General features: G+C 40.2%; 1 protein-coding gene across 1 annotated transcript in view; it reads left to right on the forward strand.

Annotated features, from left to right (window-relative positions):
- PID1 (phosphotyrosine interaction domain containing 1) overlaps positions 1-24,856 on the forward strand; it is a 91,790-nt gene that overhangs the window by 11,071 nt on the left and 55,863 nt on the right. The window contains exon 2 of the mRNA XM_083443036.1: positions 21,622-21,768. Coding sequence (XP_083299162.1) covers positions 21,622-21,768 — 147 coding nt within the window. The remainder of the gene's footprint in view (positions 1-21,621; positions 21,769-24,856) is intronic.

The raw sequence follows: 24,856 nt of genomic DNA on the forward strand, positions 1-24,856 counted from the left end.
ATTTGAGTTAGTATTGGGTTAGGAAACTTGAAAACAAAGCTCTGTGAATTCAGAGCAGCTCATCTGGCACCACTTAGGTTTGGGCAGTTCCCTTTTTCTGTGTTGTTTATACTTTGCAGAAAATGAACAGCTCTGCAAAAGTGCTAAATTTGGGAAATGCTGTGTGACCAAAGAAAATGAAAGTCTGTGGGTCCTTTGTAGAAAGACTTTTGAGAAGCAGATCTTAAGAGATTCATTTAAAGCATATTGCCTTATGAAGTTCACAGTTCATCTAATGATTGAAATCAATGGTTTCTTTGAAAGTAGCTAATTAAAGTTCTGAATAATTTATTGTCTAAGGCTGCAAGCTTTCACATGGGAGTAGACCTTTCTCTAAGTTGTAGGCATGGAGAGACTTGGACTGTCAGTTTGTAGCAGTTTAAAGTTTTGGTTTGTTTATTTGAATATCGAATGGCAAATACTTTGAAACCATAGGAACAATTTGGTTGCAATATCTAAGTATTTTTAAGAGTTACCACAGTACTTCGTGTAAAGAGGAACTGCTAAACAATTCTCTGTGCTTTTGTACAAAGGTAGGATGTTGATTTCCACCTGGGCTCAGTGTTTGAAAGAGCCAGCTTGTAAAAGTTCACAATTACCTTACATTCTAAAGTCTCATGCAGCAAATACAACAGAATCATAGTACCCTAAAGACTAGCAATTTTATCCCTCAAGCTTCTGTGTGCAAGAACTTGCTTTACTTGATGCATGGATAAAGTCTTCTGCAGCTTGATCCCAAATGCCTTTCCTTGTGTTGTCACCATTGTCCTTCTTTGAGTTCCCAGTTCCACACCATGTCTGATCATGGTGAGAAGCTAGGCTTTTGGTAAGTTTTTTAAAGGCCCTGAGGACTTTAGTTCTTCTTCTGTATTGTCTCTCAGGAGGTGGTGCAAAACACATCTTTTCTGTTTGGTCTTTAGTTCTGGCTATTTTTTTTCTTTTTATTGGTGCTATTCCTTCTGGGCTTTCCCCCCTTAGATTTGTTCAGTTTGGTTTGTTGTATATTGCCTTAAGTGCTAGAAAGGCAGCTAACAAATGCTGATGACAAAGATTTGGACAGTTGAGTGAAGAATATAAATAGAACCAACCAACTTCTGTCTCATTCTTGAGTTATCTTCCACCAGCTCTTTAAATTGAGTTGGTAACTGATCATTCCTCCTGTGGGCAATTTGTGGGCTCTTACTCTAGTTATCTTATGCAGGCTTTTATTTTCTATCCAGAATTTGATAATGCTCAAACCGAATTCCTTTAAGCACTTCTTTAGCCTACTTTAAACATACATTTCAAAATAACTTTGAGTATTTAATCTGGTAATTACTAGTTGGCATTGTATGTCTGCCAGTAGTTATACCTCTTTAATCTTCATAAGTGTGGTCCTTGCAAGCCTAGTCCTATGTGCAAAGAAAAGAACAAGGATTGAGCAACTCTGTTAACACCCTCATTTTCCTTTTAGTAAACAGACTCATTACGTAATTGTGGATTGTAAAGAATTGTGATAAAAGTGCATCTTTGCCTTCACACATACGGACACAGGGCTATCTTGCTTTCTTCATTTCTCTATAGTATCTGGTTTATATGAAGAAGGTAGGAGGAAAGCTTGTGTTCTTTCCCCCCCTTTCTCAGACAATAGTTTCTCATTGCTAGAATATTTGTTTGTATGCCAGTTTTCATTAGCTCTTAAAGCCCTAATTGAGCTTCACATAGAATCGTAGAATTGTAAGGTTGAAAGGGGCACTAAGGGTCATGTAGTCCACTGCGCTGCAATGCACTGAATTCAGAAAGAGGTCATTTGAAGTCAATGCTACAATTGTGTGTGAAATAATGGTGTTTGTTAATTTAGAAGTCCTTGACTTCTTTTTGTGGAGAGTGTCTTCAGTGATACATTGCCTTTCATTTTTTTTATATAAAAAAAAGTCATGTGTGGCCTTGAGATTAATTATCTGAATCTGTTAAAGTTTTCTAATAAATGTGGTTTTTATTTTGAAAGAAAAAATATTTTGTGAGGGTTTTTGGCATGTTTATTGATGGAATGGGGACGCGGATGGCGCTGTGGGTAAAACCTCAGTGCCTAGGGCTTGCTGATCGTATTGTCGGCGGTTCGAATCCCCACGGCGGGGTGAGCTCCCGTCATTCAGTCCCAGCTCCTGCCCACCTACCAGTTCGAAAGCACCCTTAAGTGCAAGTAGATAAATAGGTACCGCTTTATAGTGGGAAGGTAAACAGCATTTCCGTGTGCTGCGCTGGTGCTGGCTCGCCAGCTGCAGCTTCGTCATGCTGGCCACGTGACCTGGAAGTGTCTTCGGACGGTGACGGCTCATGACCTCTAGAGCGAGATGAGCATGCAACCCTAGAGTCGGACACGACTGGCCCGTATGGGCAGGGGTACCTTTACCTTTACCTATTGATGGAATGCCAGTTTCCGATGTTGAGTGGCATTCTCTATAAAACTAACCAATTTTTATGATGATGTATGTTGAACTTGTCTCTATGCATGAGAAGATGTGCGTCCAGAGAATATTATATTCCATTTTATAATAGAAATGTTGGCCCTCAACTATCACGGTTCCAGCCTTGACCTCAAGATATAGCTGAGTTGATGCTGCTGCAGCCGTGGTTGGGGGATGACCTGGCTTCCTGATACTAAGCCCTAGGACTGGTGTTTAGGAGCCAGTAGAACCTAAGCCCAGACTTTTATGGATGCCCTTCCCTGAGTCCAAGTCACTTGATGGGTCAAATACCTCCTTCACACCCTACCCAACAGCATGGGAAGCCTTCTAATGGAAAAGTGCTTTATTTAAGGCCAAGAACTTGGCACTCATAAGAGTTTGCATTTTTTATACAAGAGGGTGGAGCTTAAGTGGAGTTGATAGGATAGAAGGATTCACAGGGTCCTGGCTACCTCTAGCCTTTCTCAGAGCAAGTTGTTCACTTGGAGCTTTCCATGGTACTGTAACTGTCAGGCTGTCTTTCTTTGCAAGTGTCTGCATCAGATGGTTCAGACCATCTACAGTGTGAATGGCTGAGAGGTTTCACTGTAAATAGTTTCTCTTGTTTAGTCTTTTTGGCTTTTTTATAACTGAGATTCAGCAAGGGCTCTTTAATCTTAGCATTAAACATGACATTTCCAAATATCAGAAGGTCATCTCCGTTCCTTTCCTTCTCCCTTCCAACGGGCAAAGGAATAACATGGAAGCAGTCAATGGACATTTTGAAATGCTTGCTGCTATACAGCTTGATCATGTTGACATATTATCCAGTATTTTATAGGATTAAAACAGGTACACATGCTGGTTGTCTTAAAAGGCTCAAGCAAGCAGCATTTATTAAGTAATTTTGAAAAGTTAAACACAGAAAAATAGTACCTGGAAATTATACCTGTTTTTTTAAAAAAATCAAACCAGTATCCTATAATTTTTTAGTCTATCATTTAGTCTTTAGCTCCAAAAAAAGTCACAGTGCTTGCCTCTCCCTCCTTTTCTCCCTTCCCTCCCTCCCTCTCAAATGTCCAAAACTTGGATCATAGGTTTCTCTGAGTACTTACCTATCTCTACTGTCTTTGTTACATTATAAAAACAACTCATCTACTTTGACGGGTTAATAGAAATAACAGTAAATATACACAGATAGCTGCTAGCAGTTCCAGAATTTCAAAACTTGGGCTATACTACAAGGTTATTGTTGGATCTAGTACTTAAGCAATAATATAGTGTACCAGCCAAATGTATTTGTCAGATGATGAGCTCCAGAAGTAGATACATTTCATAGATAGAGGTACATAGTTTAAATATACAAACATTTGGATAGTGTGTAACTCTTGCTCAGCTCCGTCCTCAACAAAAAATGTGGTGGGAGCGGCCATAGATGATGTCTTTTTTTAAAAAAAGTATTTTCAATTATCAGGTACTGGCCTGATTTTACAGAAGTGAGTATAATTAACCTTTGATTTCCATAGACAGGCACACAGGTGAGTGGTGGCAGTCCCCAGGGTTTAAGACAGGGGTCTTTCCCAGCCTTGTCTGGAGATCCAGGGACTGAACCTGGGATGTTTTGCATGCAAATATGTGCTCTACCACTGTTCTGTGGTCTTTTTCTAGATTCATGCCAGTTCCTACTATGGGTGTGGAAACTTGCTGTATCTTGTAGGGTGTTGCTTCTGTAAAAAGTCTTGTTCTGTACTGACTCTTGAACTGTTTCCTATGTTGTCAGGGTCTGGGGGAATCAACAACGGCTGTACAATTTTCTTTTTCTTACCAAGTTACTGGGATACAGGAGTAATTAAGGGGTTGTTACCTTTGCTGTTGGTCATGATCTTGTCAAGTGTTAAATATAGGTTGTTCATACTGGAATGCTTGTTTACTTCATAATTTTCATTTTTGAAAAACATTTTAACTCATAGGGATAGTGTATTCAGTCAATTCTTGTTTCTCTAGGAAGACCCACCAAATTGTTGAAAAAAACTACTGGGATCTTGAAGAAGCCTGAGCTATTCCTAGAGTGGCCTTATAGTACATCTGTTTCTTCATCAATCCTCCAAGAAAGTTGGAGTGCTGCCCATTCTACCAGGAGTTCTTCACCATTGTTTGCTGAAACTGAGTTGGAAACTTATTCCCAAATGAAAATGGGTCTTTTTGCTACTCAAGCTGGCAAAATAGTTTGCAGATTTGGAGTGCTGGTCTATAGGGAACTAGTGGAGTCAAACATCTGATGAAAATTGAGGAAATGACCAATGGACATTACATTAAATACACCAAGGACTGCAATCCTGTGCATAGTTAGTTGCAAGTAGGTTCGATTGAATGGACTGGGCCTTATTTTTAAGTAATTCTACATTTAATGTTGGAATGTCTGTGCATTATATTCTTGGTATAGCATCAGAGGCCTTCCTTGCAGAAAGTTTGGCTGAGAGGACGTGGTTGCATTACTGAATAAACAAAGTTATGTTCTCAGGTAGGGATGTAATAGAGAATTTTATATTTGATAAGACAGCTTGCTTACATCAAGCTTCAGCTTAAGTGGGTGTATTGTGTGTGCATGCATGTGTGCACCATAGGCAATAAAAGACAAGGTATCTCCAGCTTTTCTTGCTCTAGAGTTTCTTCTGTTTGTCTGGAGAGTAATAGACTGACCTTTTGTTTCTCTGTTATGGTTTGAGGCTTTTGGCATATCTGAAGCTTTCCAAGATAAACTAAGTGAGTGTGGCTTGGCATTGGAAAAGCTTATGTTGAATGAAACTAAAGTTTCGGCAGCAATTACTGACTGAATTAAAATGTTATCAACTGAGTTATGGATGTGGTTGTGGTCACTCGGGGATAAACCCTGGCCTCTTGTATATGAATAGTTCAAATGTTAATGTTGGTTTTGCTAGAGCAAAATCAATCCCACTGAAATAAATAGCTGTTATCCAGAATTTGCTCCTCCAGAAGATTACACAAACATAAGAGTTATTCATTGTGTTAAAAAGTACAGAAATAGGTTAAAATAGATGACCAATCCTTTCACATCACACAATATGGATAGATTTTCCAAGGGAAAATTCATATAAAATATTTCAGAAAAGGAGCTTACACTAGTTTCTCCACTCTTGTGATGTTCAGATTCCCTGGAGTCCCTGCTGGAATATGCACATGCCTATCTGAAGAATGGAATATATTATAATAGCATGTACTACATGCTGGTCTTGCATATTGTCATTGCTTGTCAATATATTATACGGTAACTAGATATGTGGCTGAGAGATGTAGCTGGACTTTGCAATATTGCATTACAGTGGTACCTCGGGTTAAGTACTTAGTTCGTTCCGGAGGTCCGTTCTTAACCTGAAACTGTTCTTAACCTGAAGCACCACTTTAGCTAATGGGGCCTCCTGCTGCTGCCGTGCTGCCGGGGCACGATTTCTGTTCTCATCCTGAAGCAAAGTTCTTAACCAGAGGTACTATTTCTGGGTTAGCGGAGCCTGTAACCTGAAGCGTATGTAACCTGAAGCAAATGTAACCTGAGGCACCACTGTATTAATTAATGCTCTTTGCTCCTCTCCTAGGTTTTCAGAACTCTAAATCTCAGGGGATCAATTGCTCCAATTATAATGCTTGTTCTGGCTCTGCAGGTAGAATTCTAGTAGGTCTTGTATTCTTTCCTAAATATTAGAGGTTTGATCCAGACTTAATAATGCTTAGGGTAGACCCACTGAAGGCAATTGGACTAACATGTTGATTTTATTGGTTCTGTTCTAAAGTTGACCAAGCCTGGGTCCAGCCCTAGCAGTCTTTGAGGCAATGTGCAAAGTTCTCTTTGATGACACAGAACACTGGCCCTGGCTGCATCAATAACTCAACACAGCATCTCCCAGTTGAACTATACTGAAAATGCCCTAGAAAAGAAGGCAAGTTAAAAACAACCACCAGTACAAATTTCTTTAGCAGCACAAGCAACCATTTGGTTTCTGAGATTTCTTTTTGTTTTTTCTCATTTGCTGGAATAGCCCATTAGCTGATACTGTAACATCTAGTACAGTGCAGCTACAGCCACTAAAGCTTTCAATTAATACATTTATTTGAAATGAGTACTCCTTGACTTTCAAGGACATAGCAGGAGCTCCTGCCTAGTTTTTAATGTATGAAGTTTTATCCAGAGGGTAGCCTAAGTGCTTATTACCGTGCATCGACAGAGAACCATATAATCAGAAAATGAAAATTACCAAGGAATGTCTGCTGCACCAATGGTTTGGAATGGCTATTCTCTAGCACAAAAGCCTGAGCAGGATTGGCTTTTCCCTCTGCATGCTCTTATTTTCTTATAAAATCTGTAATAGGTACCACATGTCTATGGAGAGGATTGAAGCAGAACACAATAGCTCTGCCGCTCAAGAAATAACCAGCTTCTAAGGAAAGCTAAGATATAGTCTTTGCAGTTACATGGCATGGTGAATTTTGTCCAAGTATAATATAGTAGTGTTCTCTCTTCAAAATTTCTGAAGAGCTCTCTTATAACATCAGTCAGGAAAGTAATAAAATATGACAGGTTTGGGGGAGAAAAACATTGTTGTACAGTAGAATGGGGAGGGAATGTTAGCAGGCACAGAATCCATATCTATTACTTTACTTTTGACTTCCTTCTTTCTGTCTCTTTCTCATTTTATTACATCCTATTCTATTTTTAATGTTTGGAATGGATTTACAGGCCTTGGTTTAGGAACAGCACTGGTTAGTGCCATCCCCAGAATGCCTGATAAAAGTTGTACCAAATGATAAAACTTCTAAAAACAGTTCAAATATAGATGCAGACTTAGATCAGATGCAGATTCTGATTAAGATGTCACAACAATTTAAGATGCTGGCAAAGCAGAAAATTGGCAAATGAGAGACAAGGAGAAAGCATATAAGTTTGAGGCATGCTCTTGGTTCTCCAAACCAGGTGATGTCTGAAATGAACCTATCTATCTTACTGAAGGCACAGGAGAAGATGGCTATCTGAAAGCTGAACAAGAAAATAATAACGAGAGCCAGTGCAGCATAGCAGTTGATGTTGGACTAGGAGCAAGCTTAAGATCACCGCTCAGCTGCAGAACTCACTGTGTGACTTTGGCTTAGACATTCTATTTCACCCTAGCCTATTTCACAGAGTGGTTGAGGATATAAAATGGTTGGGAATGAACCAAGCTCATTCAAGGAAAAGTGGGATATAACTAAACATCTAGAGGTCTCTCTTAAGAAAAGCCTTAGAGATGACTTGATCTTAAACTAAGGAACAGTTTCAATCCTATCAAGCAGAAAAGATTAAAGACAGTTTATTGAAAGATGGAAAATCCAGACATTGAGAGAGCTCCTATGCTTTCAAAAGTTGCACAGAAATTGATTTGAGCTTGCACAGCTAAGCACAGGAGGAGATATGCAAGTTCCCCTGGAGAACTGCCCCCAGCTGGATATGAAGTGATTTAATTTCCCTGGTGATGAATCTTCATAGCATCTGAAACAGATCTTAAAGGCATAGGAACATGAATTCTCAGCAGCTTATCATATATTCTGTGGAGTGCAGTACAGTGTTGGACATGCACAGTATTGCTAGACCTAGAACCATGGTTTGAAATTGGCTTAGTATCCTGGCTTGTTATGAAGCTTTTCCTGGTTTGAACAAAATGGGAGACTACAGTTAATTAGAGACTTCCTGGCTTAATTGTGGCTAATGTGAATGGAAGAACAAAAAGATTGCATGCAGGGGTGCTGCTAGGAAGTTAAAAAAACGTGGGGCATGAGTCAATGGTCCAAACTTGCATGTGTTAATTTATATATAAAGATGAAATATAGGTTAACTTTAGGAGGGGGAAAAACATCTGGCTGATGCTGCCATGATGTGCTCTGAATATGGGATGCCTACAGGATTTTCTGGGCTGAGTACATATGGACCTTCTGCCACACCCATAAAAGGTTTGGAAAAACTGCTGCTCATGTGCATATTGAAACCAAAATGAGTCTTACCCAACATCTGGCAAGACTCCTCTCTTTGCCCAACATGTGTGCATGCCTGCACACACATGCAGTGGGCTACTATGAAATATGGTAAACTTTGGCATTCCATTGTAATTAGTAAATTCATATCAATAAGTACATGTTTTCCCCCCGATGTCTGCTATTTATTTGCTTTGAGGGTGGTAGAGGCCTTAGGAATGCAGAAAGGCACCACAGAACTCAATGAATAGAAGATGTGAAAATGGCTTCTGTTGGAGGAAGTCATGGTGCTTCTAAAGTTTAATTTGAGTCTGTTGAAGTCAATCAGTGTCTTTGTACTGGCTTGAGCTGGCACTGGATCACATCCTCTCCTTTTAAAGACTCTGCTTGTATTCAGTACATCTGTGAGAAAAATAAATATTTACAGTGTATTTCCCTTCAGCCTTTATTAGAACATAGGGATAGGATGGAAGGAAGCATTATGGGCATCTTAACGTCATATGTAGACTGCTTCTTAAACAGAAGCTGGGAGAGAAAATGGAGCAGCCAAGCTCTGTTGTGCCTCCTTTTTAATTACATGCTAAAAGAATGAAAGGGAAAAGGCAGACTTCCTTTCGCCACTGTGGATTTGCATTTAGAAATGTGCGCACACTGGTCCCTTTCACTCTTTATTTACGTGAAGGGGTAACAAGTGAAGAAAGGAGCTGAAGGATGGCAGCTGTAGTCCCATCCCTGTCATCCACGCTTGAGGTGTGGAGGTGTTTGTGCAGGGTTGTAGAACAAGAATGGGGAGCCACTGGCCTTCCAAATGTTGTTGGACTCCAACTCCCATCAGCCCTAGTCAGCATGGTAAGTGATCAGGGATGATGGGCATTGTAGTCTAGTGACATCTTTCTAAAACTGGAGGGAGGCACTACTTGTAGAGGTCTATGTGTGAATGCTCCCCTGCCTCAGACCTCCACACAAATGTGTGGATGGCTAGACTGGGAGGAGCTTTGTGTTGGGGTGGAAGTAGACTTTATAACATTTATAACACTTTTGAAAGGGGTACTCAAAAAACCATTTCCCCCAACAGTTTGTAAGTAGCCTCGCTACACCAGTACTGACTATGGAGATTGGAGAATTCCAACGAAAACTGTAATGGAAACAGAAATGGCCATGTTTGTTTGCTTGTTCCATGTCCAGAACAGAAATCAATCCAGTGAATATGATTGGTATTTGCTGCTGCTGTTGTTTGCAGTATGTAAATGATTCGCAATTGATTCCATTTCTATCCACCTCCCAATTTGCATTGTGTTTCCTTTGCATTGAAATGAATGGGGTGGAATAACGTAATGTAATGACAGCGTAACTTATGTAGTTTACATAATTAGTTACGTAAATTATGTAAGTTAGTAATTCCGCCACAGCAGGCAGTAGGATGAATTATGCAGTTTTGGGTGGAACAAAACAGTGCTGCATGCGATGAATAAATGGTGGAAAGGAAAATGATGCCTTCTTATATCCCTAATGGAGAGGCTATTAAAATCAGAAGATACACAAGAGTGCTTTTTCAGGAAGAAGTCTTAATAGTATAACATTTGTTTAGGCAAGTGCTTTTCTCAAAGACCCTGAATTTATTATTTTACTGAGCTAAATATTTCTTTGCTGGATAGGTTCTATCTCAAACCATCTAATCAGTCTACTAGATATGTATGTTTTTCATTTACAAACAGTATTATTCAACACTCTGTTATTTTTAAGTAGTTGAGAAATGGCCATTTAAACTGAACATTGAAACTTGGAGTTACTATGACTGGGTTCAAACTACCTTTTTGTACAATAGGTAAAGTAACTTTTTATTTTAAAGGGTTTCGTTTGTTTGTTTGTTTTGCATTCTAATCTATGAAAAAGCACGTTACACCAGTTCCCACACTTCCTGGAAAATGCCCCACTCATGACCAAAACACAGAAGAAGGACAGGCAGCAAAGGGGAGGTCCCAGAGATGCCTAGAAGTGGAGAAAAGAACAGGATGTCCTCTGTTTAAAGATGTGGGAAGTTTTGATATTATGGCAGCATGCTACTTGGTTTTTGAGATCTTTGCCATTTTTTCTTGTGAGAGATCTTTAGGTAGTAAAATTAAGAAGAAGAAAGAGTACACATGGAAATTGTGTTCATTGATCCTTTAATCCAAAGTATAACTCAATTCAGAAAGTTTGCCATGATAATATCACAGAGTATACTTGGGATTTTAGCAGTTGAACTGTAAGGACTGCCACAGGGATGTTCTCTTATATGACCCCATTTGGATCGAGTGGGGAAGTGTGAAGTGCACGGAAGAGGTAACTTGAGCAGGAGAACTTCCTGGCATCTTCCACCCTTGATAATGAGGCCGTTGTTTGTGTGCAAGCTGTTCACACCGACCACTTTCTCACAATACATAATTTGTGGTCTTGTTCCTTGAAGATGGTTTATATCAAACAAAACTGCCATTCATAAAGGGCCAAGCAAATGTAGTAAAACATGATCATAGCTGGGAATTGCTGCAAACTATGGATTTATGTCAAGAATGTTAATGATTTGTTTATGAATAAGTGAGCCCATAGTATTGTGAAACATTCTCAGAATTGCTGAATGGACAGTTTAAACTGAACTGAGACAATTCCTGAGCTAAATAAGCTGTATTGGTTGTGTGTGTGAAAGAACTGGTTGCAGCTAAGTTTATGGTTTTAATAAACAGCACTTTCTTTTACTCAGTCTGTCCAAATTATAAGTTGCTGCTGCTCACATATAAACATGGGTTTTCTATCTTTTGGTTTCTCAGCCCATAAGGAATAATTATGAACATGTACCCTTGCATATTGTAGATGATTAAAGCTGCATTTTAAAATCTAGCTGTTAAGAATCCTAGCATTTTAGAAAGCCCAGTATGGATTTGGCTACTAAAGCAGTATTCCAGAACCACAGTGAAGATATCAGCTTTGAAGTTTATTAACTAATAAATTATCATAAACTTTTAAAAAGATTATGAACTGCAAATTTCATTAAAGCAACTTGGAAGTCTTCCAGGGCAGAAATATTCTATTCTATATCCAGGAGCTATGGCTATGTGAGCCAGTAAGCAATGGGGGCAGCACATTCCAGGAAATTGGTTATTTCAGGAATATATGTAGAAAACCCCTTATGTGGTTGGCATAATCATGAAACCCTGATGCAGTTGTAACTCTATATATAAAGCCCTTCTCAGTGAGGATTTTGCAGAGTTTTGCAGCTCACTTGCCAGTAAATGGTTACATCAGAGACGTGCTTTACTGATTGGAACAGCTATGTACAGATTGGAAATGAAGCACAACTTGTTTTTTCCTATATGGCTGTCCTGTAAATACTGTTTCCGCACTTACTAAGCTGATGGTTCCTGGAGTATGTCGAGATTTGAATGGTTTTCAAATATGTATAACTTTGGCAAACCATCTAGACAACATTTCCGTAGCCTAGATGAGGACAGGGGGTAAGGATATTAGATGCACAGGCAGTGCTCTGAAGTAAATTGGCTAACTATGAAATACTTTCTTCTTTCGGTGCCAAAGACGAGACATTCTGGAGCCAGTTTTAATGCATCCACTATATTTGAGCAGGCCAGCATCCAGAGGCATCAGACTGTCCCTTCTAGTCTAGATTCTACTCATAGTATTGAGAGCTTAATTTTAAAACATGCTGAAATGAATGGAAGCCTGTCCATTGATTTGGACCTTTGAACTGGACTCATTAATAGTACTTATGGATAAAATAAAAATAATAATGTTTGAGGTTATTGCTGCAGTAATTTCTAGTGGCTGTTAGCGGGCCACTTACCAGAAACAACTTCTTATAAAAAAACTTTCATTTCAAAGTGTGTAAGAGCTGCTCTGCTGCATCAGAGCAAAGGTCTATTCAGGCATGCCTGTTTTCTCCCAGCCTGAAAGATGCCCATGGGAAACCTGGAAGCAGATCACATTCTATATTTAGCATTCAGGCCTTTAAAATGCTTTCCATCAATTAAGTGAGGCTCACAGGTATACAGCTTCCCAGGCCCTGCAATCCTTTCTTAAATGTTCATGTTATGCTGGCCATTTCCTTTGCTATAGGTATTGGGACATTTCCTGTACAGTGAACCCTTTAGTTATGTACTGCTCTGGATACGTAACTTTCTTGTTACGAGCGTGGCAAACCTGGAAGTGTATACTTCCGGGTTTTGCCACGCGCGCATGCGTAGAAGTGGTGCCTCTGCCCACGGACTTTTCGGGTTGCGGACGGACCCCCGGAACGAATTTGATTTGTATCCGGAAGGTCCACTGTGTATGATTCATTCAAGTACAGCAGTGAAACTCCTCCAAGACCCATTTTGCTGAAGAATGGTATACAAATTCACAAAATGTGTGGAACCTGTAACAGAATGTAGCAGCATGGCTTGCTGATGTTCAGTGTTCTAGCCGCTCTATTCCATTTCCCTTCACCTGCTCCAATTTTGGCTGTTACTTGTGTATCTTTCTTTTGATACCCCCTTCCCAAAATAAGTGAATTTTTTTCCAGAGAGTTCAGAGTTGCCTAGCCTTGTTTGCTTTTAGCAGCAAGTTCCTTCCCACAAGTACCTGGTGAAGAGACAAATGTGGACAGGTCGTAGTATTCTGGAGAGCTGATTGTGGTCTTTGGAAAAGTCAACAAAATACAGTTAAGAGAGCATTTTTTAAAAATCCACTTTAAGATACTTTTGTTCTGTCTTCCTACTAGCTGTCTCTTGAATATCCAGAAGTGGCAGTGGGTGATCAGAGGTATGCAAGTCGAAGGTAGATTGTATTTATCACATAACTCAATAAATGCCACCATGTTTTGTTTGTGCATTCACAGCAATGAATGTTCCATGTTTTCTGGCACTTCTGTCATGGTACTTGCCACAAACTTTTCAAGGTTTGTGTTAAAAGACTTTGCTGTGTCTGCTTAAAGTGCTACAACTGCTAGGGGGACAGAAGGGCTGCAAGGTGGAATCCAACGCCATGGAGCGGCAAGAGTGGCACCTCCCTGGAACAACTGAATTTTGCAGCATTTTAAGAGACTCACCTGAGGAAAAGGGTTGCAGCGTTGGTTCATTTAACGAGAAAGGACCTTATTATTTATTTATTGCACCTATATCCCACCAATTCTCCAGGGAGCTCAAGGACCTGGTGTACATGGGTCTCCCTGCCCTCATTTAATCCCTACAACAACCCTATGGGGTAGCTTAGGCTGAGAGACAGTGACTGGTCCAAGGTGTGACCTTCATGGCTGAGTGGGGATTTGTACCCTGGTCTTCCAGGTCCTAGTTTGACACTGTAATCACTACTGCACACTGGTTCTCCAAGGTGTGCTGTGTTGGCTGAGATACAGCCTTGTAAGGGCATTCATAATAACAAAGGTGTTTCTATGGGCTTCCAAACTCCCCTCTCAGAGTTCGAACTTGGAGTGGACCTTTCACTAGTTGCACTTCAGAAACAGATAAACTCAGACTAAGATTTAAATAAGTCTACAGCTCAGTCTGGGTGGTTAGTTCCACCCTCCACCCCAGCGGATGAGGTGCTGCTTGTTTCAGCAGTTTGATACTCTTAAGGCATGGGGAAGACATTGGTCCCATCAGCATTTTGGGACTAGAGTAAGTGAGTGGCAATGTGACCTCAGGTCAGGGAGGTGTTGACAGAATGGTCTTCTGTGCAGGAGCTCCTGGTGCAATTTCCTCTAGTCCTTTGATTCTTCAAGTTAATGCATCATTCCTTGAAAAGGGGAAGTTGGGACACTTGGTGACAGGGACAAATACAAGTTACACCACTCGCCCACCCAAACTTTTAGTTTCTTTGAAGTCCAGGATCATAAAACATTATTTTTTTAACACATTTTTAATGATTTTGAAACAAGTACAATAACTATTAAACACTTATCTGCAACACGCAGTACCATAAGCTCATGTTCTCACTCATTGAACCATAGCCTTCACTTGAGTTTACCAGGATGTTGTTATTTTATTTTTCTCAGTGGCTTGGAGAGCAGTTGACTTTGAGAATGCTCAACTTCTTGTGCTGTCAGTTTCTTTCTCTTCTTTTATCTTTTCTCTGACTCTGGATCCTAGCCAGTGAATTTCTTTATAGAAAAAGACCCTCCTAATATAATACAATACAGCCCCAGCTGTTAGGAACTACTCTTCCCTCAGCAGGTTTTCAGACACCCAAGCATATCTTGCAGCATCATATAGCACAACTTGTCCCTAGACTTAACAGAGATGTAGCCTTACATCTATGTTAGCTAGAGTTATTTGATCTCTGCGTGATTTCCTAATTTGGCTTCTTTGGGAGGCTTCTGAGAAACTGTAATCTTGACTAGCCTGTTAACATTTTCTTTATCCCTCCATGCTTCACATTGCTACCTCCATTTTTAGATGGTTTTTCAAAGTCACCAGCAGAATTCCATAAATTGTTTTCTGGAGCTGAGGTGGTCTGTCTTCCAGAACTGCTAATGCTTAAGGTTTAAGCCATCGCTTTAAATAAGGACCTATTCATCTTCATGCACTATTCCCACAACCCTGTTCCAAGAAATACCAATGTGAGTGCTGTACGTATGCTGTGCAATTGAAACTTGTATGGCACAAGAAGTAAAACATAGTTGGGCACTCATTTTTATTTTACATTATTTACCCAAGGTTTTGCATACTTATTTAAGCTGATCGCATACTTATTTAAGCTATTTGGACCTTTGCTGTTCTGCAAAATGGTGAAGTGTTATATTACATCAGGCAAATATTAGACCATTTTAGAAGCATGGGGCTTTAAAACAAATGAAGTCTGTTCTTCCTTGAACCTAGATAGTCAATATAATTTCATTTCCCCATGCTTGAAAAAGTGATGGTTTTACTTTGTGATGACTAGTAAGAGATGCATGAAGAAGCTTTGAAGAAAACAGTTCATTTGCATTTGTTTCCAATAGCAACTTCATTGATAATTTCCCCCCGCCCTGATAATCAGATGTGGTTGTTCTCAGCTGATACTATAAATGCTGAAATAAAATAGTTGAAAATTAAATCAATGTTACGTAATGCTTGTAGCTGAGAAAATATGAAATTGATATTCTCCCTGGGCCAGAACTCCACATAACATGAAACTTCTTTTGCATTAGTCTATCTCTTTCCCCAAACTTTTTGCTCACTAGTTCAGAGAGATTCATGACTCTGTATGGTAAAAGATCTGATCCAGTAATCTTTCTATATGCATGTTTAGAGGATTTACAGAAACACTTTGGAAAAGCATGTATATTTCAAGACAATCAGAATTTGTTGGGCAACTTTACACTCCAACATTTCATTGAATTTGATAGAGTTGTAGTTATTGTTCCTGAGTGATACGAAAGCATATGTATCTTGCAACATGTGCTGCACCAGATTTTGGGCTTGTTTAAGATTAACTCACTACTTTAGATTATTGCCAAAATCTATAGAAAAGTAATACAATAGTAGAAACTTGCTTCTACCCCGCTGACCCAAATTCTGATGGTGAACTGAGGGATTAAAATTAAGGCATCCAAGAAAATATGGATGATGCATCTAAAATCCATAAAGACCATAAAGTAAATCTACCTTCTAATGGGAGTATGGGGGGCGGGGAGATGGCTTTAACTTTGATGAGAGGCTGGTTTTCAGTAGTTTTACATCCTGAATTAACAGCTAGTTTTCTTAAGAAGCTGGTCTCTCTTTTTCTGTGGAAGCTGGAAGACACCTCAGACTCCATTTTAGTGTTTATATGGAGTAGCTTGGCAGCTCTGCCTCCCTAATCTCCTCAGAAAGCATCTCCCTCTTCCTTTCCCCTCCCTAACTAAAGTTGTGCCATGGTTGCCTTGGCCATACTCGAATCTGCCAAGATGAAGCTATATAGCTGAAAAGTAAGCATAGCTATACAAATAGCTCTCTTCTCTAATTGGCTACACTTATCTGTACAACATATTACCTGTCTTCATTTGTGGCTTTATAACATTGTGCAAGACTGTATTGGTTGGAACAGTTTCCCTTCCAAATATCTTTGGCTGTGATATTGGGGCTAATAGTTACATATCAAAGTAGTAGCAAAAGACCAAAGTATGTGAAATGTGATCTGGCTGAGTCGATAACGTGAGGAAGATGAAACACTACGTAATTTAAAAAATGTACATATTATTATGTAAACATTCTGTTGAACTGGTGATTACTTTATCATTGACTATCAAGGTAAATGGACAACTTTTCAAAGTCAGAGTTAAAGTCAACACATTTGCTGTGGGTAGTAACCTACAAAATAAGTTAATATTCATGTTTCAAATCTCAGACATCTGGTTTATACTAATGCTGAGCAGCTGCTGCTTTTCTTCCTGGATTGGAGGAGCAGGTGTATGCCCGTTTCTGGTGGCAGAAAACTCATTCTGAATCGGACCGAACACGGGTTAGAGCTGAACGTCAAGCCAGCAATTGGTGATAGTGATGGCGAAGAGGACCTTCTTCACCGCCTCTATTGCATCTGCAGAAAGCAGCAGCAGGAGACTCTTTTAGGTGGCAGTCTAATAATGGAACCACCTCCACCACTTGGGCCTGGTGAGGACCCCAAGATCTCCTGAAATGATTTTGCAGTTTTTTTCACATAAAGTCACTCAGATTTGGAAAGAAGTAGACTCCACTGTGGTAGCAGGGTCAGGGCAGGAGAGTGCTAGAGTCCTGTCTAGTTAAGTTGCATGGGATCAGTTCCAATCTGTTATCTCTGAGGATGTGGACAGGCTGCTTGGATGAGTGAAACTGACTACCTGTTTCCTTGATCCTTGCCCATCCTGGTGATTGGGAGTGGCCACCGGGGCCATATAACACATGTCCTGAAAGAACTACATTGGCTCCCAGTACATTTCCAAGCACAATTCAAAGTTCTGGTGCTGACCTTTAAAGCCCTAAATGGCCTCGGTCCAGTATACCTGAAGGAGCGTTTCCACCCTCATCTTTCAGCCCGGACACCGAGGTCCAGCTCCAAGGGCCTTCTGGCAGTTTTCTCACTGCGAGAAGTTAGGTTACAGGGAACCAGGCAGAGGGCCTTCTCGGTGGCACCCACCATGTTGAACGTCCTCCCATCAGATGTCAAGGAAATAAACCAACTATCTGATGTTTAGAAGACATCTGAAGGCAACCCTGTATTGGGAAATTTTCAGTGTCTAATGTTTCGCAATTTGTATGTGCTGTAAGCTGCCTTGAGTGACGGGGAAACACAGCCAGATGGGTGGGGTATAATTATTATTATTATTATTATTACCGTATTTTTTGCTCTATAAGACTCACTTTTTCCCTCCTAAAAAGTAAGGGGAAATGTGTGTGCGTCTTATGGAGTGAATGCAGCCTGCGCAGCTATCCCAGAAGCCAGAACAGCAAGAGGGATCACTGCTTTCACTGCGCAGCGATCCCTCTTGTTGTTCTGGCTTCTAAGATTCAGAATACTGTATTTTTTTCTTGTTTTCCTCCTCCAAAAACTAGGTGCGTCTTATGGTCTGGTGCGTCTTATAGAGCGAAAAATACGGTATGTTTAGTAATTATTTCCTCAACTACGGTATGTATTTCAGGTAGCATATAATGCATGTGCATCATGGGTACTGTGACAGTGTCCCATCTGCACAATTTACTCCCCACAGAAAATGTTTTTGAAAACTAATGTTAGCATTTTGGGTGTGTGGCTTGTCTAGGGTGCAAAATAGCCTGGTACTGGCACTGGTCATAGGTGCATATGCTCTCACCATACAGTCTCTAATGTGCACATCCACTTTCACCACAGCTAGAAGGAATCCTCAACAACTGAAGTTTTTAAGCAGGGTTCATAAGATTACAAAAATCATTCAATGGGCAAAATCAATTAAAATCATAATAAAACAGAAAGCTTACTTAAAAATGCCTGCTGAAATTGAAATCTTTTTGTCAAGCACATGAAGTTCAACAAGGGACTAACTGATAATATAAATGTGCTTGTTTGCTTCCGAATCGTCTTCCATATAATTTTTATAGTTTAAAACTGGGAAAATAAGAGAAGATTATATTAGCAGTTATGCAGCCTAGCTCTGGCAATGGCTGCTCTCAGTCTTATGAATCATTACCAAAGTTAGGTCTGGTCTGGACATATAAGTTAAGATCAGAACAAGCCAAGTGTATGAGAAAAGGATGGCAAGCAAAATGTGTGACAAGGAAAGGATTTAGTACCAACTGCTGACTTGAAAGTTTGATGGGAAATATCTTCGAACTAATTTCAGTGTCTTGAATTAACAGCAACCTTAATCATTTCCTTACTGTTGCGGACGTTTTTTGGAAACTGAACTGCTTGTACAAACAGTAAGGAAATATTGGTGCATCTATGTAGCACAGGGGTCAGCAAACTTTTTCAGCAGTGGGCCGGCCCATTGTCCCTCAGACCTTGTGGGGGGGCCGGACTATATTTTGAAAGAAAAAAAACGAATGAATTCCAATGCCCCACAAATAACCCTGAGATGCATTTTAAATAAAAGCACACATTCTACTCATGTAAAAACACCAGGCAGGCCCCACAAATAACCCAGAGAAACATTTTAAATAAAAGGACACATTCTACTTATGTAAAAACATGCCGATTCCCAGACCATCCACGGGCCAGATTTAGAAGGCGATTGGGCCAGATCCAGACCCCGGGCCTTAGTTTGCCTACCCATGATGTAGCATGATACATGAGTAGGATGGCAAAGCAGCTATTACTTATGCACACTTTTCATGTTTATGGTTTTTCAAGTGTGCAACCACTTACCATTATGATAGCTTTATTTATTTTGGTCTGTGGTTAACTTTTCATTCAAGAACTTTTCATACTGTTTTGCCGGGGTCACCAATATTGTGTTTATGTAAAGTATGCTAATTGTTTGTTGCTGAGAACTTCTCGTGAAATTTGTATAAAGAATTCTTATTACATGGCTTTTGTAAATAAAGCATCCATGGGACATCTGTGATTACATAAAACAAAAATAGATGGGGGACACTGAAAAAAGTATATAATTGTGTAGTTTGTAGACTTAAACTTGAACGCACACCAAAGTGTGGATGCTGCTTGCTGGGGCTGCATTGCTTTTAGTGAAATGCACACATTGCACATTGAAGTGCATATTCTGTGGAAAATTATTCAGTGCAGGTAGATTGCATGGGCACTTAGACACGCAGCATGCCTTTGATGACCTGTGCCACAAACTAGATATAATGAGCACTCATATCGGAGTGCTCTGTAGACTGATAACTGTGGTCTTATATATACTAGCCTTTTGCTCTCTTTCACTCTTGTCTGATGTTTCTAACTCTTCTTTTAGACTTTCTTTGCTTCTTTTGGATTCTTATGGACTTTTATATATATTTTCTGTTTTAACTCATTTTAGTGGTTTTTTAAAAAATAGATTTTAAATTACTATACCCCTCCCTCCTTATGCTGGTCTGCGACTGTAATAAAGTGTTGATTGGTGATGGATTGATAGTTTAAATTCCCTTTTGAATGTTGGGAAGTTCTTGGAGAAAGTGAACCTGAGAATGCATAGTGTTATGTGCTTACCACCACCAGTGCCGGATTTACATATAAGCTAAACAAGCTATAGCTTAGGGCCCTACTCTCTTGGGGCCTCCCAAAAAAAATTTAAAGGAGAAAAATCTGGATACTTTTTCTTAATTGTATTTCAGTTCAACAATTACTTTGATAAAATACATATTTGTTATGTGCAAATGGCTTTAGATACCTGTAAGGTCCATAAATTACCATGTAGCATATATTCAACACAAAAAGCAGTGACAATTTGTTGTTGACAAAGGACAGCTGGACCCATTACCTTCAGTAGCTTAGGGCCTCATCAAACCTAAATCTGGCCTTGACCACTACCATGAGTGGTGAAAATCTTGAGCTTGACTTCCTTTTGGAAGAGTGATTGCTGGAGACATATGGTATTTTGAAATATTTGATTTATCTACAAATATACAGTACACATGGGACACGGGTGGCGCTGTGGGTTAAAGCCTCAGTGCCTAGGGCTTGCCGATCGTCAGGTCGGCGGTTCGAATCCCCGCGGCGGGGTGCGCTCCCGCTGTTCGATCCCAGCGCCTGCCAACCTAGCAGTTCGAAAGCACTCTCGGGTGCAAGTAGATAAATAGGGACCGCTTACTAGCGGGAAGGTAAACGGCGTTTCCGTGTGCGGCTCTGGCTCGCCAGAGCAGCGATGTCACGCTGGCCACGTGACCCGGAAGTGTCTTCGGACAGCCCTGGCCCCCGGCCTCTTTGAGTGAGATGGGCGCACAACCCTAGAGTCTGTCAAGACTGGCCCGTACAGGCAGGGGTACCTTTACCTTTACCTTATACAGTACACATAGACCATAGAGAGAGGTGGGAAGCTCCCAGTTTTGGGACCAGATGCAGCCTTACAGGGCTTTCTTGTTTGACTTGCTAACCTCTCCCTAGTTCCCAGTCTTCTCAGGCCCATTTCCCCCGCTGGTGAACTGTTTCCCGCTGATCAGAGGAATGGGGTGGGGATGCGATGGGGGAGGTCATTGGAAGGGCTGCTCAGCTGCTTAGTGGAATCACCTCAGAAGGAAGGAAACAAGGAAATGGCAAAGTCTCTCTGCAGAGCTACCAATGGAGTTAGTCTGGTTTTCCTGTCCCTTCTTCCTCACTAAAGCTTTCTGTGGCCCCAGAAATGTAAGATGTGGCATAACAATGTAAGATATGGCATAGAGGACTACAGAGGTAAGGGGGAATTGATGAGAATCAGAGGGCTACCTTCCATGAGCTCAAGAGCATTCTACTTTCACAAGAGTAGGCTTGGATCCAAACCAATCTTTCCAATGTCCTGTGTTATGTATTTTCTCTCTTCCTCTCTCTCTTTGTAATTTGAAAAATGAAAAAGAAAAGCATATATTTCAAACCTCCCTATCTTGGATTTTTACATGAACTTAAAGCAGTTTTCATTCCCTCCAGCATTGTTTCCATGTCACTGCACAGATCATTAGAACAAGTCAGGTAGAAATATTGACCTTCACGTTCGTTGTCTTGAATTTAAACACATAAATTCTGCAAAATAAAATAAATTCTTCTGTCTTTTTTTCCTTCTGTTTTCATTTAGCACTTTCAGACCATGTTGAAGACTAAGCTAAATGTCTTAACCCTTCGGAAGGAACCTCTCCCCACAGTGATCTTCCATGAGCCAGAAGCCATTGAGCTGTGCACCACAACTCCATTAATGAAAACCCGGTCACATGCTGGATGCAAGGTATCTAATAATTCAAAATCCAGGCAACATGCCTGTTGTGGAAATATTCTACACCAATAGAGAGACAGTTGAAAAGGGGTGAGAAATTTAAACACTTATAGTATTTAAACAGCAGTATTCAAATATTATTCAAGGTGTTAGATCCAGGCTAAAGTTATGCTTAGAATATGCCCATTGAGTATCCTAAGTCTTGTTGATTTCATTGGGTTTGCTCTAAGCATGTTATGGGTCTTAGTCCAACCCATTAAGTTCCACAAAATTAAAAATACTCAGTCCCTGAGTAGATGGGCTGCGGAAGACATCTCTACCTCAATACCAGGAAAGTGGCTGCTAACCAAGTAGAAAATGCTGGGTTATGTGGACACAGGTGAGAGTGAGGTTTTCATCAGTAGAATGGAGAAGGAAGCAACATGCAATGATTCCCCCTCCCTCTGCACCCCCTGTAAATCTGTTCTGGAGGGCCCTTGTACCTTTTGGAACAGATTCAGAGGTTTATATGGGAAATGGTCAAATAATGCTTCTCTCTTAGTTCTGTTAATGCAAGCCTTATTGTCAGCTGAGTGACATGTTTGGCTACAACCCTTAGCTGTATAAGCCAGTTTCTTGCCCCAATTTTTATCCTTTATCCTAACAAATTTCATTTGGTTGGATCCTTACATTTGGGGTCTCACTCATGGAATGGAGGGGAATCTGTAGCTCAGTAGGTGAGACTGTTTGTAGCTGTGTGGTAGAGTACATGCTTTGCATGCAAATAATCCCAAATTCAGTTCACAGCATCTCCAGGCAGGGCTGTGAAAAAACCTTCTTTCTGAAACCTTGGTGAACTGTTGGCAGTCTGACCAATGGTCCGGCTATGTACAAGGCATCTTATATCCTATGAGAGGCAATTTTTACCACTTGCCCCTGCAGCCTCTTCCTCCACAAACATCTGCTCTGGAGAACTGGGGACCCTCCAGAACAGAATGGGAGGTGGCACAAAAATTGCAGGGTGACGGGAAAGCTCTCTTTTCTTTGTGAAGAAGTGTATTGGATATAAGCCACTAACTTGAGTCACTGTTTTATTATTGTGTCTTTACTTTCTCTGTCAAAAATAATTTTAAAATCTCACGTATTAATGGGAAAAACAATTTATGTGTTTATACAGTCAGCTCTGTTTATAATATTTAACTCTCCGGAGACAATGTAACTGTGGGAATAGGATCAAGAATTTGTTGAGACTTGTACCGTCTTAGCAAAAAAGGGCTCTTACGCATTAGCATGTTTGCAGAGTCAAACATACAGTAAAATGTATTGTATCTTCTGCTATTGAACTTGAATTCCACATTAGCATTCTTCATAATCCACACCCACTTCAGCTGACCACACCCACTTCCTGGCATATGGCCCGTAGGAAGTTGTCCAAGACTGAAAGCAGCCCACAGACCCAAAAAGTTAGCCACTTCTGCCCCTAGGAAGTCTTGGATTATTAACCTTTCCTTCTGGGTCCCTGAATTCTGCAGTTTGTGAACTGCTCATTTCTAAGGAGAGTTATATTTATTGTATAGTTGGGTCCTACTGAGCTTTGATGTTCATGGGGTTCTTAGGATTGAGCATTTCCAGAAGAAGACGTCAGAGAAACTGAACATATAAATAGTAAAAGATAAAACAATAGGTGTTTTCATAGCAAAATATGTTGACCTTGAAATCAGCTACCAAGTTGGGGTTATCTGTTTCCATGGGGGGAGGACTTGAAGGATTTCTCAAGCTCAAAACGGTAAACATAACATATTCCCTGGACTGCACCAAGCAATAAAATCACTTTGAGCTATTGTGGTGGCAACACTGGAGACCAAAATGGCTACTGGATACATCATAAAGAAGGATACATTTATGGATACATAATAAAGAAGGAGGTCCAAAATGGTGCCCATTATGGCAGAATGCTTCTGTGTGTCTGTCAGAGTAGCTGAGTTTTCTCTGTAGGTACATATGGATTAGCTAGTTGCCCAATGCTTCAGTCCACACTTAGTCACCTTTTGTTGAAAGTCCTTATACTCTTGTGGTTACCCATCACTATGGGATTGCAGGTGAACTATGGAACTATCACAGCTACAAAGAGATGAGCCCTCCCCAAAACAGTTTGGTTGTTGGTGCTTGACATGGGATGGGTTGGCTCTTGTTTCAAAGCAAACTTTAAGCCATATGGTATGGCCACAGAGATCACTCCAGTCTCAAAGAGGGAGCATTTGTGATAGCCACCAACAGAAGAGATTTGGGGTGGTTGGGAAGAGAAGCAAACCATCATTTAAGTGAAACAAATCATAGTCTTTGAGCTACGTCCTGGCTTGTTAAAACAGATTAAGGCTTAGCATTTTATTCAAAAGCAGTCAAAACCTATGTTGCTCGTGTTTAGATGCATTTTATGTATGGGATGGTTTGCATCATAAGATTAAGAGCTAACCATGCTATACTCTTTCTGTTTTTGGTACTGAATCTTCTTTTTATCATGTAGCTAAGTCAACAAGCTTGGCCCTTTCCCCTTGTCTGCAGTTGTTTCCAACTGAAGTTTTAAACTCTGTTTTTTGACACTAGTAGAAGAACAGCACAGGTTGCTATGAAGACAAAAATGGCAAAACCTGAACAGTGAAACAGAACATACCAATTCTTCATGCCCCTATAAATAACAAATCTCCATGCACAATATTCTGATTGGGAAAATGGCCAAGGAGAGAACAGGTGTTTTGGTGTGCCTATTTGGCTTTGACCAGCATCCTAATTATTTATTGATTTCCAAAGTGTCAAAATATATTGTGTGAAAATTGCTGGCACAGTTTGTTAATTTTCATTAGAAAACACTTTCCTTCTACTTCAGAGGCGCACAATTATATTTAAATTTGACGTTTGAATTTCTTGATATTAAAGGTAGCATGCTCCACTTATAGTGTTCATGCTAGTTTCTAGCAGTTTCTTTACATTAGACAAGAACTAGCACATATTTACTATAAATAGCAGTGAATAAATTATGGTTTGACTCTGAGCTGCCACCTCAAAAGTGCAGCTTACAGGTTAGAGAGTGGTTCTGCATTGTGTCCCCTTGCACCAGGTCTGG

This window comes from Podarcis tiliguerta, assembly GCF_965153285.1.
Source record: "Podarcis tiliguerta genome assembly, chromosome: 5".
Lineage (NCBI taxonomy): Eukaryota > Metazoa > Chordata > Lepidosauria > Squamata > Lacertidae > Podarcis > Podarcis tiliguerta.